The sequence below is a fragment of the Crinia signifera genome, chromosome 4, assembly GCF_055691185.1.
Source record: "Crinia signifera chromosome 4, ASM5569118v1, whole genome shotgun sequence".
Taxonomy (NCBI): Eukaryota; Metazoa; Chordata; class Amphibia; order Anura; family Myobatrachidae; genus Crinia; species Crinia signifera.
The window spans coordinates 336,579,520-336,597,160 of NC_139220.1; the positions used below are offsets into that span (position 1 = coordinate 336,579,520).

The 17,641-nt window shown below is 52.6% G+C and overlaps 1 protein-coding gene across 1 annotated transcript in view; it reads left to right on the forward strand.

Annotated features, from left to right (window-relative positions):
• The first annotated feature begins 1,157 nt into the window (after positions 1-1,157).
• The window catches only part of LOC146073525 (N-acetyllactosaminide beta-1,3-N-acetylglucosaminyltransferase 3-like), a 45,993-nt gene continuing 29,509 nt past the window's right edge, over positions 1,158-17,641 (forward strand). The window contains exons 1-4 of the mRNA XM_083180701.1: positions 1,158-1,217; positions 1,824-1,944; positions 4,057-4,169; positions 5,642-5,830. Of these exons, the coding sequence (XP_083036827.1) occupies positions 1,158-1,217; positions 1,824-1,944; positions 4,057-4,169; positions 5,642-5,830 (483 nt within the window). The remainder of the gene's footprint in view (positions 1,218-1,823; positions 1,945-4,056; positions 4,170-5,641; positions 5,831-17,641) is intronic.

Below are 17,641 nucleotides of genomic sequence, written 5' to 3' on the forward strand. Positions count from 1 at the left end.
AAAGGTTATTGGCAGATTCCGTTAAAAGAAGCTACTAAGGAAGGCGTGGCCACGGACGTGCAGGAGTGAGGAGTGTGTTCTGCTCCCCCCGGCTAAGACATCCGTGCGGTGATTGACGGCAGGATGTGCCCAGCAGCGTGACGCAGTTTCCGGCGAGGCTGAGCGTGGACGCCGATGCTGATACTGCCGCGTCGTGGAACAAGCGGGCGGCGTGTACATTAGAAGATTCCGGTGCGGGCTCCACTACGTCATACAGAGCACCCAGGGAATGGCGTGTTATTGCCGAGTGCAGAGGATAAGCGGGCACGGTATCCACAGACGGCGGCTGCCGGAGGTGCGAGGCATAATACAAGCAAGCATCAAGGGTCTGTGCGTGGCCAGAAGCTGAAGCAGGGCAATAACGCCGAGTGTTACCACCACGGTGATTGGTGTACTGCCGGCAGCAGCATACAAGTATGAAGATGCTGTAATAGACCACACCGCGGCTCCAGGGCGTCTAAAAGCGGTGTGCAGCCAGCAGGTACACTAGAGAAGACGTCAGTCCAAGCTGTAAGACGGAGGCAGCTATCAGTGTGTATATGCTGGGCATTGGTGCATGAGGACCAGGATCTACAGGAGGCCAGCAGTTGAAGCAGTTGAATACACTGTAACATGGTGTGTGTTCAATAATTATAACAACAGTGTGGCAATCGTGATAGTACCTGGGACAGTGAACCAGTACGGTGGTGGTGAACAGTGGGGGTGAGTAGGTGCACTCCAGTTTTGGAGCAGCGCGGTAAAATAACTGCGGTTGGAAATCTGTTTTTTTCTTATTGTCTCTCTTTTGACTTGCGGGTATGAGTTAGGAAGTGCTTCCCTTGGTATTTTTGCAAAAAGCTATACGTGTGTGACATCCCCAGCAGCAGCACAAGATTTGCTACAATGGGTAAGACAGGCAATACCGCAGCAGCAGCTCGCCTTGAGAAGTACGCCAGGTCCCAGGCAGGTAATACTTCACAGACTACAGTTTCTACGCCGCATACTACGCCAGGTGCTCCCATTTGGAATACATAGGGCCCCAGCAACCTTCCAGAGAGGTATGACTAAATTGCTGTGGCCCCACAGGGAGTATGCGGCTGCATATTTAGATGACATTGTTACACCTACCAAAATAGAAGATGTCTTACAGTCTCTACGGGCACACGGCTTTACCGCCAACCCTGAGAACTGTGCCATTGGTATGATTGAGGCCAAAAATTTGGGGTACATTGTGGGCAGAGGACAGGTTAAACCTCAGCCTAGTAAGGTAGAAGCAGTCCTCACCTGGTCTAAACCTAAATGTAAGTCAGAACTCTTGGAAACTCAAATTTCTTGGCATGGTGGGATTTTATCGCAGGTTCATTCCAGATTTTGCCACTAGAGCGGCTCCACTAACCGAGGGTCTTAAGAAACAGTCTCCAGACAAGATTACGTGGTCTAGACCAGTGGAAACTGCTTGGCCGGATTTAAGATGAGATTTGTGTGCCGAGCCGGTCTATCAAGCTCCTGACTTTAGGAAACAATTTGTGTTGCAGACTGAGGCCTCTAGGACAGGATTAGGCGCAGTCCTTTCCCAGGAGGTAGATGGAGAGGAGAAGCCCAGCCTCTACCTTAGCTGTAAATTATTGAGAGCGCAAGTACTCAACTGTAAAGCAGGAGTAGCCAATAAGTGGGCAGTAGAGTCATTGAAGTATTATTTATTGGGACAAGAGTTTTTGTTGGTCACAGACCATGCACCCTTACAGTGGATACATACAAATAAAGAGGTGAATGCTCATGTGAACTGTTGGTTTTTGGCCTTGTAGCCATTTAAGTTTGAGGTGAGGCACCAACCGGGGAAACAGCACCTCAATGCCCTTTCCAGGAGGTTTGTAGGTCCTAAACCTCCAAGCAAACGTATGGTGAAGTTAGGGGAGGGGGAAGAGGGTGAGTTGGGCAACTTCTGGAAAGTGATGGAGGGCTGTGTACCCAGGCAGATGACACAAGTTGAGGTGGGCGAAGCTGAGAGCTCGTCTGAAAACTTCTAGCTTCACCAGTGTGTTTGAAGGGTGGAGGAGTGTGGCAGGGACAGAATACTTCCACATGAGGTGAATGTGGAAGATCCAGTCCAGAATTTAGAGCAGCAGCAGCAGCAGGGCTTGAGAGATGCAGTCCGGGATTTCCTAAGATGTATTATGCATTACTTTCTAATTAACAACACCTCTTTCTTCCTGTTACATGTTTGTAAAGATCAGAGGGTCAGTGTTCCCACTGCCTTTTAGCAGCTGGGGGAATGTGGGGATTACGCTAGGAGTTCTCTGGAGTGCACCCTTATTGTGAAGCCTGTGTGTTCCCTGCTGAAAAACTCCCCATTGCTATAACTGAAGAATGGCCAAGCTGTTATCCTGGTATTCTCTCTACCTGCTACAAATAAAGAACCAGACTCTATTCTATCCAGTCTATGTGGTACCTTGTCCAAATTGTCATTTATTGAGTTGGGGTCTTGGAACCACCTGCCTCTCTGCTGTGGTGTGGGAAGTACAAACAACAACAGCTATATCTGAGCAATATCAGCCGGCTGCGAATGTGTCGCTCATACTGAATGAGGCACTATATTTGCTCCTAATTCTAAGGGGCTGTGTTATGAGACAATGCCCAATTATAGGATCTCTGTTTTGAAGGTAGTTACAAGTTATGTTATTTCTGTCAAGACATAAAATCCCCATTTTATTAGAAACCATTCCAGCTTCCTCTCCCTCCCCTGTCCGACCAGTTTGTCCACTTATACTGCTCTGACTGAATCGGCTTATTATGGGATTTGGGAATCTGCAATTACCCGCGCTGCATTCAGATGCTGGGACTTAATTAGTGCCGGATTCGCCCTGTGTACGGAGGAATCACAGGGAAGACCTCGGCCATAAATCACTGAAGTCTCTGCTGACTGACAAGTGAGGGCGAGAGTCCACACTGCTGGCTCAGTGCCAATTCCTCATGCTCAGAGTGTACTAGTATAACCCCACACTCACCCTGTCACCTGACCCCGCACTCACCATGTCACCTGACCCCGCACTCACCCTGTCACCTGACCCCCGCACTCACCCTGTCACCTGACCCCGCACTCACCCCGTCACCTGACCCCGCACTCACCCCGTCACCTGACCCCGCACTCACCCCGTCACCTGACCCCGCACTCACCCCGTCACCTGACCCCGCACTCACCCCGTCACCTGACCCCGCACTCTCCCCGTCACCTGACCCCGCACTCACCCCGTCACCTGACCCCGCACTCACCCCGTCACCTGACCCCGCACTCACCCCGTCACCTGACCCCGCACTCTCCCCGTCACCTGACCCCGCACTCACCCCGTCACCTGACCCCGCACTTACCCCGTCACCTAACCTTGCACTCACCCCGTCACCTGACCCCGCACTCACCCCGTCACCTGACCCCGCACTCACCCCGTCACCTGACCCCGCACTCACCCCGTCACCTGACCCCGCACTCTCCCCGTCACCTGACCCCGCACTCACCCCGTCACCTGACCCCGCACTTACCCCGTCACCTAACCTTGCACTCAACACGTCACCTGACCCCGCACTCACCCCGTCACCTAACCCCGCACTCACCCCGTCACCTAACCCCGCACTTACCCCGTCACCTAACCTTGCACTCACCCCGTCACCTGACCCCGCACTCACCCCGTCACCTGACCCCGCATTCACCCCGTCACATAACCCCGCACTCACCCCGTCACATAACCCCCGCACTCACCCCGTCACCTAAACCCGCACTCACCCCGTCACATAACCCCAGAAACATTTTTGGTCAGGGGGCCTCAAAATTTATAGTTGCACAAAGTAATAAATCACAATTTCACCTTCATTTCTGCAAAGCAACAAAACGTTTCCACAGAAGCTGGATTTAAGTACAGACTAAGGCACGGAAATGCGTTGGTTTCATTTGGTTTGAGAAACACGCGTCACACGTCAGGACCGGGTGGACGGTGGATCAGTCACTAATACCCTCATAAAACATCCTGATGAAATGTTCTTGTTCAGCTGATGACGGATGTGAGCGATCCAGCCTCCTGACAGTCGCCCCAGGGCGGCTAGGCCCGGATTCCTGTCAGACTGTGTGGGCCAGGTGTGATGCATCAACAAAGGCTTTGGTAGTAAGTTTATGTGACAACGCTTGCAGTATGACTATGTATACAATAAACATCATTTGCTACAAATAAAAGTCAGTTTATAATAACATAGGGATCAGGCAGAAACAATGGCTCAGCAGAAAGGTTCCTCCTGGTGTGGTGCTGTATATGAGGATACTAGTATGTGGGCTGCACCCCTGCACGGACAGCGCTTGCCATAGCCATAGCGAAACTGACATTGGAAATCCCAGTGCCGAAGACAAGAAGGAAGGCTGCGGATATTGCGGATATACTGAAAGATTTCAGCTCATTTGCCAACAATTTTGGGCTCTTGCTCCCCCAATGCCTAGTGACAGCAGAAGCTGGTGTTACCAGGGCTGGATTTGTGCCTAGGCCCATGAGGCACGGGCCTCAGGGCGGCACCATTTATGGGCGGCATGGCAGGCTGACATTCTGCTAAATTAATAGCAGCATGGCAGAGCGGGTGGGCAGCGTGAGTGACATATCATCATATGTCGGCAGCAGTGCCGCTTGTCACCTGCCGCTACCCACCCGCTCTGCCATGCACATTACATTGCTTCGTTCCGGGACGGCTCCACTTGCTGGGTGAGTTGAATGGCTGTGCGCCGCTGAGGGCTCAGTCAGGCTCACTGCCGCCGGCGCCCATTGGCTACTATGTGTATCCAGTGGGCGGGTACACCAGCTGAGCCGAGTGGCGCGCCTGTCCCTGGCCTGCACTACTCAGTCGGTCACGTCATGGTCAGTCAGTGTGAGAGAGAGACTTGGCTGTCACTGACACACTGCTAATAAAGTTAATCCTCCAACTCCCGGTGGGCTACAGGTAAATTTGAATGAAATATATACAACTATATTATATATATTTATGAACGTGTATGAATGTGTGTATATATATATATATATATATATATATATATATATATATATATATACACACATACAGGGCCGGCACTGCTGGACTCGGTTGCACACCCCAATGGGGGGGGGGTGGCCAAAAATGCCGTGCCTAGGGGTGACCTGACCCCTAAATCCGCCCCTGGGTGTTACTCCACAGAAGCCTATGGGACCTGTCCCCCGCATGCTGCCACTTCACTCTGAACATGCGCAAATAGACTCCCAGTTATAAACCCAGAAGTCCAGTGACTGGCAGCCATTGCAAAGAGCAGCTCTTATCGGGAGAGCTTCCCTTTGTGTTACTGATGACATATGTTAGTGCTTACAGTATGCGATTAGTAGCTGTAGGTGGCGGGGTGTTCCACAACCCTCCCCATCATCATTTATTATTATTACATACTCTCCACCCCTCTCTGGAAACCCCCCCCTTGCAAATCCTACATTTGCCCCTACATTTGTAGCTTGGCCTCGCCAACACTCGGATCTTCTCAGATGCGGGCACGGCTGGGTGTGAATCTATAGTCAACATCGCAGTGGTGTGACATCATAGATCACATTACAGACTATCGTCCCCATCTGTGCAGAATCAGGCTGTGGTGGAAGGTGATGTGGCTGTGGCTGAGGAAGGTGATGGGGTTGTGGTGGAAGGTGATGTGGCTGTGGCTGAGAAAGGTGATGGGGCTGTGGTGGAAGGTGATGTGGCTGTGGCTGAGGAAAGTGATGGGGTTGTGGTGGAAGGTGATGTGGCTGTGGCTGAGAAAGGTGATGGGGCTGTGGCTGAGGAAGGTGATGGGGCTGTGACTGAGGAAGGTGATGGGGCTGTGACTGAGGAAGGTGATGCGGCTGTGACTGAGGAAGGTGATGGGGCTGTGGCTGAGGAAGGTGATGGGGCTGTGACTGAGGAAGGTGATGGGGCTGTGGCTGAGGAAGGTGATGTGGCTGTGGCTGAGGAAGGTGATGGGGCTGTGACTGAGGAAGGTGATGGGGCTGTGACTGAGGAAGGTGATGGGGCTGTGGCTGAGAAAGGTGATGGGGCTGTGGCTGAGGAAGGTGATGGGGCTGTGACTGAGGAAGGTGATGGGGCTGTGACTGAGGAAGGTGATGCGGCTGTGACTGAGGAAGGTGATGGGGCTGTGGCTGAGGAAGGTGATGGGGCTGTGACTGAGGAAGGTGATGGGGCTGTGACTGAGGAAGGTGATGGGGCTGTGGCTGAGAAAGGTGATGCGGCTGTGGCTGAGGAAGGTGATGGGGTTGTGACTGAGGAAGGTGATGGGGCTGAGGATGGTGATGGGGCTGTGGATGGTGATGGGGCTGTGACTGAGGAAGGTGATGTGGCTTTGGTTGAGGATGGGAATAGTGATGTCGCTGAGGAAGGTGATGGGGCTGTGGCTGAGGAAGGTGATGGAGCTGATGAAGGTGATGGGGCTGTGGCTGAGGAAGGTGATGGGGCTGTGGCTGAGGATGGTGATGGGGTTGTGGCTGAGGAAGGTGATGGGGCTGTGACTGAGGAAGGTTATGGGGCTGAGGAAGGTGATGGGGCTGAGGATGGTGATGGGGCTGTGGCTGAGGAAGGTGATGGGGCTGTGGCTGAGGAAGGTGATGGGGCTGTGGCTGAGGAAGATGATGGGGCTGTGGCTGAGTATGGTGATGGGGCTGAGGAAGGTGATGGGGCTGTGGCTGAGGAAGGTGATGGGGCTGAGGAAGGTGTTGGGGCTGTGGCTGAGGAAGGTGATGGGGCTGTGGCTGAGGATGGTGATGGAGCTGAGGAAGGTGATGGGGCTGTGGATGAGGAAGGTGATGGGGCTGTGGCTGAGGAAGGTGATGGAGCTGATGAAGGAGATGGGGCTGTGGCTGAGGAAGGTGATGGGGTTGTGGCTGAGGAAGGTGATGGGGCTGTGACTGAGGAAGGTTATGGGGCTGAGGAAGGTGATGGGGCTGAGGATGGTGATGGGGCTGTGGCTGAGGAAGGTGATGGTGCTGTGGCTGAGGAAGGTGATGGGGCTGTGGCTGAGGAAGATGATGGGGCTGTGGCTGAGTATGGTGATGGGGCTGAGGAAGGTGATGGGGCTGTGGCTGAGGAAGGTGATGGGGCTGAGGAAGGTGTTGGGGCTGTGGCTGGGGAAGGTGATGGGGCTGTGGCTGAGGAAGGTGATGGGGCTGTGGATGAGGAAGGGGATGGGGCTGTGGCTGAGGAAGGTGATGGGGATGTGACTGAGGAAGGTGATGGGGCTGAGGAAGGTGATGGGGCTGAGGATGGTGATGGGGCTGAGGAAGGTGATGGGGCTGAGGAAGGTGATGGGGCTGTGGCTGAGGAAGGTGATGGGACTGTGGCTGAGGAAGGTGATGGGGCTGTGGCTGAGGATGGTGATGGGGCTGTGGCTGATGAAGGTGATGGGGCTGTGGCTGATGAAGGTGATGGGGCTGTGGCTGAGGAAGGTGATGGGGCTGTGGCTGAGGATGGTGATGGGGCTGTGGCTGATGAAGGTGATGGGGCTGTGGCTGAGGATGGTGATGGGGCTGAGGAAGGTGTTGGGGCTGTGGCTGAGGAAGGTGATGGGGCTGTGGCTGAGCAAGGTGATGGAGCTGTGGCTGAGAAGGGTGATGGGGCTGTGGCTGAGGAAGGTGATGGGTCTGAGGAAGGTGATGGGGCTGTGACTAAGGAAGGTGATGGGCTGAGGATGGTGATGGGGCTGTGGCTGAGGAAGGTGATGGGGGCTGTGACTGAGGAAGGTGATGGGGCTGTGGCTGAGTATGGGAATAGTGATGTGGCTGAGGAAGGTGATGGGGTTGTTACTGAGGAAGGTGATGGGGCTGAGGATGGTGATGGGGCTGTGGCTGAGGAAGGTGATGTGGCTTTGGTTGTGGATGGGAATAGTGATGTGGCTGAGGAAGGTGATGGGGCTGTGGCTGAGGAAGGTGATTGAGCTGATGAAGGTGATGGGGCTGTGGCTGAGGAAGGTGATGGGGCTGTGGCTGAGGAAGGTGATGGGGCTGTGGCTGAGGAAGGGGATATTGCTGTGGCTGAGGAAGGTGATGGGGCTGAGGAAGGTGATGGGGCTGAGGATGGTGATGGGGTTGTGGCTGAGGAAGGTGATGGGGCTGTGGCTGAGGAAGGGGATGGGGCTGTGGCTGAAGATGGCCTTTAGGACATACAACCAGACTCAAAATAATGACATAGAAGTGTATCTTGCCAGACGCAAGGAAGCTAAGAAAGTGATCAGGCGTGCCAAGGCACAAGCTGAGGAGAAAATGGCCCAGTCAGTAGATAAAGGAAGCAAATCAAATGGAGGAATAATAAGACTGCGGACAGACACTGAGAATTTGGTGGAGGGAGACAAGGCAATTGCAGATCATCTAAATTACTTTTGCTCCGTATTCACTATAGAAGGAGAAGGGAAGGGACCACAGGTAAGTTGCAAGGACATTCATAAAAATAAGCTAGATGGACAGTAGCGCACGCAGGGGGGGTTCTGAGTACCCAGAAACCCCCCCCCCCCAGGAGTCTAAGGGCCCTAGCCTGAAAGCTGAGGGTCCCCTCTTTCCATGGGTACAAGAATTTTAAAAATCAGCTCTTGGGAACTGGAGATATCTGACTTCAAAGCAGTGGTCCCCATCCAAGCCTGTTAATTGCTCTTCCCAGTCAGATATTTCAGGTTTTGTCTGACTTAGAGTTTTCCTGAGGGTATATTCCAAAAGCTGGGACTCTCCCCCTAGAAACTAGTAGCTTGTCTCTACTGTTCCCAGAACCAGAGATATCAGCCTTCAAGCATCAGGTTACTGCTCCAGCTCCACACACCTGGTATGTAGTTTTATATTCTTGTTGGCAGATTGCTCTGCCTCCTGAACTCTGATCCCCTAGTCCCCAATACCATTTGGTAGGTGGGATTCTCCAGTTTTTAATTCCATTATCTAAGAATCTAAGAAATCTATTTATGGGAACTGGAGATATCTGCAGTCAAGCAAGCTGTCCTCCCACCAAAAAATTATGAATAATAAGCCCACTCCACTATACACCCCTCCTCTGCATATTAAACATCCTCTACTAAACATCCTCTAATAATAAGACTGCGGACAGACACTGAGAATTTGGTGGAGGGAGACAAGGCAATTGCAGATCATCTAAATTACTTTTGCTTCGTATTCACTATAGAAGGAGAAGGGAAGGGACCACAGGTAAGTTGCAAGGACATTCATAAAAATAAGCTAGATGGACAGTAGCGCACGCAGGGGGGGTTCTGAGTACCCAGAACCCCCCCCCAGGAGTCTAAGGGCCCTAGCCTGAAAGCTGAGGGTCCCCTCTTTCCATGGGTACAAGAATTTTAAAAATCAGCTTTTGGGAACTGGAGATATCTGACTTCAAAGCAGTGGTCCCCATCCAAGCCTGTTAATTGCTCTTCCCAGTCAGATATTTCAGGTTTTGTCTGACTTAGAGTTTTCCTGAGGGTATATTCCAAAAGCTGGGACTCTCCCCCTAGAAACTAGTAGCTTGTCTCTACTGTTCCCAGAACCAGAGATATCAGCCTTCAAGCATCAGGTTACTGCTCCAGCTCCACACACCTGGTATGTAGTTTTATATTCTTGTTGGCAGATTGCTCTGCCTCCTGAACTCTGATCCCCTAGTCCCCAATACCATTTGGTAGGTGGGATTCTCCAGTTTTTAATTCCATTATCTAAGAAATCTATTTATGGGAACTGGAGATATCTGCAGTCAAGCAAGCTGTCCTCCCACCAGAAAATTATGAATAATAAGCCCACTCCACTATACACCCCTCCTCTGCATATTAAACATCCTCTACTACCCTGGAAGTTATGTATAAGGGCCCCTGCATTCAGCCCAATGCCCCCTTCTCCCACCCCATCTCCAACCATCTGTGCAGTAAAGGGGTAATTAGTGGAAATTACTGATCCAGGCCCTACATGCTGAGCGGTTGATAGAATACCCCCTACCACCCACGGGACATCAAAGCTTCCACCACCCCTACCGCTGGAGGATTGGTAGGGGCCCCAATACATTGCTATGCCCAGGGGTCTACACTGCTGTTGACGCCCCTGTATGTATGTATGTATGTATATATATATATATATATATATATATATAATATAGGAATAATGGGCGTCACTCCGGGACTCGGTGAAGAATTAGTGAAAATGTATTCCTCCTTTACGGTCTACGCCGTTTCGGGATAAACCCTTCGTCAGGACCAGAAGTATAAAACAAGTGCAAACTTCTGGTCCTGACGAAGGGTTTATCCCGAAACGGCGTAGACCGTAAAGGAGGAATACATTTTCACTGATTCTTCAACAAGTCCCGGAGTGACGCCGATTATTCCTATATTGTATTGGTGGTGAGTACACCACAAGGGAAGGCACCCGGGCACAGGAGACTCACAAGAAGCGGGGAGTGCCGGACGTTACACTGCTATATATGTATGTATATATATATATATATATATATATATATATATATATAAAGGATATAGATCAGGCGGCACTCTCAGAGTTTGGTGAAATATCAAACGTAGTTTATTTCTCCAACATGTTTCGGGCCATTGCCCGTCCCTGAGGACGGGCAATGGCCCGAAACATGTTGGAGAAATAAACCACGTTTGATATTTCACCAAACTCCGAGAGTGCCGCCTGATCTATATCCTTTACATATCGGGTCCCACGGGTCCAGAGAGGAAGGCACCGGGTAATTACTACATGTTATACTCCGTGGAGTGCCGGGCGACATTGGAAATATATATATATATATATATATATATATATATATATATATATTATATATGTTTTTATTATTATTTATATACATTTGGTCTATCTATAATACTTTAACTGACCTGGCATATACTGGGTCACCTAAGTGTCCATCTCCGTGCTTTGCTCCGCCCCTCTGGAAACCCCCTTCTGAAAATCCTGCGTTTGCCCCTGATGGAAGTACATTTACTAGGGAGAAAGTCCTAACAGAACTTTCAAGACTGAAAGTGGATAAATCAATGGGGCCAGACCAAGGATAATAAAAAAACTAAAATATGTGTTGGTAGCGCCATTAACAGATTTATTCAACCAGTCACTAGATACAGGTGCAGTTCCAGAGGACTGGACTAGAAAAGAGCAAATGTAGGTGTTTGGAGGGAGGTGTCTGGAGGCAGGTAACTGGGAGCAGGGATCCTGGGGGCAGGTGTTTGTGGGCAGATGTCTGGGGGCTGGTGTTTGGCGGTAGGTGTCTGGGGGAAGTTGTCTGGTGGCAGATGTCTGGAGTCAGGTGTCTGGGGGCAGGTTCTTGGAAGCAAGTGTCTAAGGCAGGCGTTTGGAAGCAGGTGTCTGGGGACTAGGTGGGAGCTAGGTGTCTGGGAGCAGGTGTATGAGGGGCTGTGTCTGGGGGCAGGTGTTTGGAGGCAGTTGTCTGGGACAAGTTTCTGGGGTGAGATGTCTGGGGAAGGTGTCTGGGAGCAGGTGTTTTGAGGCTGGTGTCTGGGGAAGGTGTCTGTTGGCTGGTGTTTGGGGGCAGGTGTTTGGAAGCAGTTTTCTGGGGGCAAGTGTCTGTTGGCTGGTGTTTGGGGGCATGTGTTTGGAGGCAGGTGTCTGGGGCAGGTGTTTGGAGGCAGGTGTCTGGGGGTAGGTGTTTGGAGGCAGGTATCTGGGGGCCAGTGTCTGGGGCAGGTGTTTGGAAGCAGGTGTCTGGAGACTAGGTGGGAGGTAGGTGTCTGGGGGAAGGTGTCTGCTGGCTGGTGTTTGGAGGCAGCTGTTTATGGCAGGTATCTTGGGCTAGGTTCCAGGGGCAGGTGTTTGGAGGCAGGTGTCTGGAGGCAGGTGTTTGAGGACAGGGGTTTTGGGGGCTGGTGTCTGGGGGCAGGTCTCTGGGAGCAGGTGTCAGGAGACAGGTGTTAGGAGGCTGGTGTCTGGGGGAAGTGTCTGCTGGCTGGTGTTTGGAGGCAGGTGTTTATGGCAGGTATCTTGGGCTAGGTTCCAGGGGCAGGTGTTTGGAGGCAGGTGTCTGGGGGCAGGTGTCTGGGGGGAGGTGTTTTGAGGCAGATGGTCAGGGGCAGGTGTCTGGGCACAGGTGTTTGGTGGCATATGTCCTGGGGAGGTGTCTGGTGGCAGGTGTTTGAAAGCAGGTGTCTGGGGACAGGTGTTTGGAGGGAGGTGTCTGGGAGCAGGTGTCCTGGGGCATGTGATTGGAGGCAAGTGTCCTGGGGGCAGGTGTTTGGAGGCAGGTGTCTGGGAGCAGGTGTCCTGGGGGCATGTGATTGGAGGCAGGTGTTTCAAGGCAGGTGTTTGGAGGCTGGTGTCTGGGGGCAGGTGTTTGTAGGCAGGTGTCCTGGAGGCTGGTGTTTGAAGGCAGGTGTTTGGCAGTAGGTGTCTGGGGTCAGGTTTCTGGGGGCAGGTGTCTGGGGGAAGTTGTCTGGGGGCAGGTGTTTGAAGTCAGGTGTCTAGGGGAAGTTGTTTGGAGGCAGGTGTCTTTAGGCAGATGTCTGGGGGCAGATGTCTGTGGGAACTTGTCTGGGGGAAAGTGTTTGGAGGCAGTTGTCTGGTGGCAGGTGTTTGGAGGCAGGTGTCTAGGAGCAGGTGTCCTTGGGGCATGTGATTGGAGGCAAGTGTCCTGGGGGCAGGTGTTTGGAGGCAGGTGTCTGGGAGCAGGTGTCCTGGGGGCATGTGATTGGAGGCAGGTGTCTGGGGGCAGGTGTTTGGAGGCTGGTGTCTGGGGGCAGGTGTTTGTAGGCAGGTATCCTGGGGGCAGGTGTTTGGCAGTAGGTGTCTGGGGGCAGGTGTCTGTGGGAAGTTGTCTGGGGGCAGGTGTTTGGAGGCAGGTGTCTGGGGGCAGGTGTTTGGGGGCAGGTCTCCGGTGGCAGGTGTCTGGGGCCAAAATGTTTGGAGGCAGGTGTCTGGGGGAAGGTGTCTGGCAGTAGGTGTCTGGGGTCAGGTTCTGGGGGCAGGTGTCTAGGGGAAGTTGTCTGGGGGCAGGTGTTTGAAGGCAGGTGTCTAGGGGAAGTTGTTTGGAGGCAGGAGTCTTTAGGTAGATGTCTGGGGGCAGATATCTGTGTGAACGTGTCTGGGGGCAAGTCTTTGGAGGCAGTTGTCTGGTGGCAGGTGTTTGGAGGCAGGTGTCTGGGAGCAGGTGTCCGTGTCCTTGGGGCATGTGATTGGAGGCAAGTGTCCTGGGGGCATGTGATTGGAGGCAGGTGTCTGGGGGCAGGTGTTTGTAGGCAGGTGTCCTGGGGGCAGGTGTTTGGCAGTAGGTGTCTGGGGGCAGGTGTCTGGGGGAAGTTGTCTGGGGGCAGTTGTATGAAGGCAGGTGTCTAGGGAAAGTTGTTTGGAGGCAGGTGTCTTTAGGCAGATGTCTATGGGAACGTGTCTGGGGGGGGGGGGCAAGTGTTTGGAGGCAGGTGTCTGGTGGCAGGTTTCTTGGGGCAGGTGTTTGGAGGCAGGTATCTGGGAGCAGGTGACCTGGGGGCATGTGATTGGAGGCAAGTGTCCTGGGGGCAGGTGTTTGTTGTCTGGGGGCAGGTGTTTCAAGGCAGGTGTTTGAAGGCTGGTGTCTGGGGGCAGGTGTTTGTAGGCAGTTGTTCTGGAGGCAGGTGTTTGGAGGCAGGTGTCCTGGAGGCAGGTGTTTGGAGGCTGGTGTCTGGGGGCAGGTGTTTGGAGGCTGGTGTCCTGGGGGCTGGTGTCTGGGGGCAGGTATTTGGAGGCTGGTGTCAGGGGGCTGGTGTCTGGGGGCTGGTGTCTGTGGGCAGGTGTCCTGGAGGCTGGTGTCTGGGGGCAGGTGTTTGGAGGCTGGTGTCTCGGGGCAGGTGTCTGGGGGGCGGTGTCTGGGGGCAGGTGTTTGGAGGCAGGTGTCCTGGAGGCAGGTGTCTCGGGGCAGGTGTTTGGAGGCAGGTGAAAATATGTGCTGGTGCGGTAGGCGCAATGCCAGAGCTGCAAGCAGTTGGGGGGGGGAATTTAGTTTTAAGCAACAGTTTTAGAGATCTGTACTGTGAAAGCTACACAACTTTATGCTAGCCCTTGTGTGCCCATCTGCCCTGCCTGACTTTGCCCCCATCTTCTGTGTCTGACCCCCCCCCCATCTGCCCTGCCTGATGCTACCCCTATCTGCCCTGCCTGATCCTGCCTCCCATCTGCCCTGCCTGATGCTGCCCCCATCTGCCCTTCCCCCCATCTGCCCTGCCTGATGCTACCCCCATCTGCCCTGCCTGACCCCCATCTGCCCTGCCTGACCCTGCCTCCCATCTGCCCTGCCTGATGCTGCCCCCATCTGCCCTTCCCCCCCATCTGCCCTGCCTGATTCTGCCCCCTATCTGCCCTGCCTGACCCTGCCTCCCATCTGCCCTGCCTGACCCTGCCCCCCATCTGCCCTGCCTGACTCTGCCTCCCATCAGCTCTGACTGGCACTGCCCCCATTCTGCCCTGTATGACTCTTGACTCTGCCCCCCCCAATTGGCATTGCCTGTCTCTGCCACCATTAGCACTTCCTGATGCTGCCCCCATTGGCCCTGTCTAGTGCTGCCCCCCCCCCCCCCATTTGTCCTGCCTGGCACTGCCCCCTATCTGCCCTGTATGATTCTCACCCCCAATTGCCCTGCCTGGCACTGACACCCTTTGGCTCTTCCTGTCAGATGCTCTCCAACATTGGCACTTCCTAACACTGCCCCTTTCTGCTCTGCCTGGCACTGCCCCGTATCTCCCCTGTATGACGCTGTCTCCCATTGTCCCTTTGTGATGCTGCGCCATCTACCCTGCCTGGCACTGCCCCCATCTGTACTGTATGACGCGGTCCCCCATTGGCCCTTCTTGACACTGCCCACTATCTACCTAGTATGACTCTCTCCCCTATTGCCCTGTATGACTCTCTCCCCCATTAGCCCTGTATGACGCTCTCCCCCATTAGCCCTGTATGACTCTCTCCCCCATTGCCCTGTATGACTCTCTCCCCCATTAGCCCTGTATGACTCTCTCCCCCATTGCCCTGTATGACTCTCTCCCCCATTAGCCCTGTATGACTCTCTCCCCCATTAGCCCTGTATGACTCTCTCCCCCATTGCCCTGTATGACTCTCTCCCCCATTAGCCCTGTATGACTCTCTCCCCCATTAGCCCTGTATGACTCTCTCCCCCATTAGCCCTGTATGACTCTCTCCCCCATTGCCCTGTATGACTCTCTCCCCCATTAGCCCTGTATGACTCTCTCCCCCATTGCCCCTGCCTGGCACTGCCCCCCATCTGCCCTGCCTGATGCCGTTGTATACAGGGCAGAGCTAGCTGCCAGCCTCTCTCTGTGTGTCACAGTCACACCCTGCTGAGCAGTAGGCCATAACCGAGGAATAGTAACCTTTAATTATGTTTATTAACACATCATTCATCATAAACCTCATTCAGGAGAAGATAATCCCGCAGTAAATTGGTCTTGAAGTTCTATTTTGTGCTGTCACCTGGCCGTTCCCACTAATGATACCTCTGTGCTGCCTCCATCACTGATGGGACATGTCTGTCACTGCCAGGCCTCCAGGTGACAGCGCAGTGTGAGGGGAACGTGGCTCGCAGTGAGGGGGACGTGGCTCGCAGTGTGGGGGACGTGGCTGGGTGTGCGTAAGTAATTCCAGACCTTCTATCTTATATCCAGAATCCAGTCTGCCCATATGATGTGGTGACCCGTCTATAAGACACCCTCGGATCCTGAGGTACAAGCTGTACAGTATGTGTGTGTGTGTTAAGGTGTCAGCATTGGCCCCAAACTGGCACCTTACCCTGGGCCCCATAGAGTACCATTCCCTCCGATACTGTTTATATAGTGTTTTCTGAAGCATTAATCAGACGCCGATTTCCTCTCCCGATCGCAGGATTTATTATTCTGCCCTTTATCGCCGTATGTGGTACGTAGACAAATGGCAAAGTCTGTGGTTTGTAGGAGACGTCTAGTATACAATCTAAGCATGCCACATGCGGGGACTAAGCCTTGTAGAGATATATTACTTCCAGCCAGCTCCTAACAGTCATTTATCAAACACAGCCTGTACCATAGCAGTTAGGAGCTGATTGGCTGGTGCTTTATCTCTCGCCACGTAGTCACTTTTCACGGTTCAGTACATCTCCCCTGAAAAATGGATTGTTGTGGCCGGTGGGGCTGGTCACACACCTCTTGTTAGGGGATGGTTGGTTACGTTGGGGTAAATGACTGAGGAAATAACTGTTTTATTATAAGTGGAAAACATCTTTGTAAAGAAGATTTAATTATTTTTGTGTATTTACTGTATAGTGGCCTTTGTGCACAGGACTCTGGAGAGCTGAGGAAGTGTGTATTTAGTCGCTGCAGTTTCTCTGAATAATGGCTGCAGAGATAATACCTCCACAGCAAACACCTGTGACAGTGGATGGCAATGATGCAACTTCCACCTACAGTATATATATACTTAACCTAAGGACAATAAGTAGATGTGTGTGTGTAAGACAGTGTGTCAGGTGTTGGATGCAGGGACAGTGTGCAAGAAGCAACAAGCTGCTGGGCAGGAGTTTGGGACTGTCCTGCAAAGGAAACCCCCCCCCCCAACCTCCCTCCGCTCTTCCACTGCAGAGTCGTTATCCCATCCCAAACAGTGGCAGCATCTCACTATAACATACTTCTCTTTATGATCTGTGTCAGCGTCTGTATGTAATAATTCCGGTGTCAGCATCTGTCCTTTTGCCAGCATCTGTGTGTCAGTATCTGTGTACATAGGCATGCGCACATTGAGTGTTAGTCTTTTCCCAGAGACTTTTGATTCTTAGAACTGTAGTCTATTAAAATGATCTGCCCATCAATCAGTTACATTACAAGGGATGCCAATGTGATAGTGCCCCTTTACAAGGCATTGGTGAGACCACACTTGGAATATTGTGTTAAGTTCTGGGCACCGCACCTTAAAAAGGACATAGATGAATTGGAACAGGTACAGAGAAGGGCGACTAAGCTAGTAAAAGGTCTCGAACAGGGGTTAAAGTGAGGGTCAACGGGGTGGAACTGAGTTCCACCTCCTCTGATGGTGAGGTGGAACATTATAACCTCCACATTGGTCCTGCACAGTAATTCTCACAGACAAGCATTCTAGTTTGGAGGGGGATGCCGAAAACCTACCACTGGCCCTGTCTCTGCCTAATGGGGGGCGGGGAGGGGGGAAATTAGGTGGCATAGAGAAATGAGTTCACCCACCTCGGCATGACCACTTTAAGCCCTGGTCTCCAATCACTAGAATACAAGGATAGGTTATACCAGGCTGACTATGATCTCACTGGAGACACGGAGTGTGAGAGGTGATATGATTGGTATGTTCATATACAGGATTGGGAATCATATGGAACTGGGAGATGATTGGTCAGTAACAGGCCTATACTTAGGTCACGCGGCCATGTACTGAGGCTCCAGGAAAAGAGATTCCTACTGAATTAAGGACGATTCTTCACCATTAGAGCAGTAACATTCTGGAACTCATTGCCGGTGAGGTGCTTATGGTAAACATCCATTCGTATGCCCCGGGTAAACTCCCACATCTTTCGATGGTTGCAGACTTACATGTGCGTGTACGCTCAGTCGGATATGGGCGGACAGCTGACATC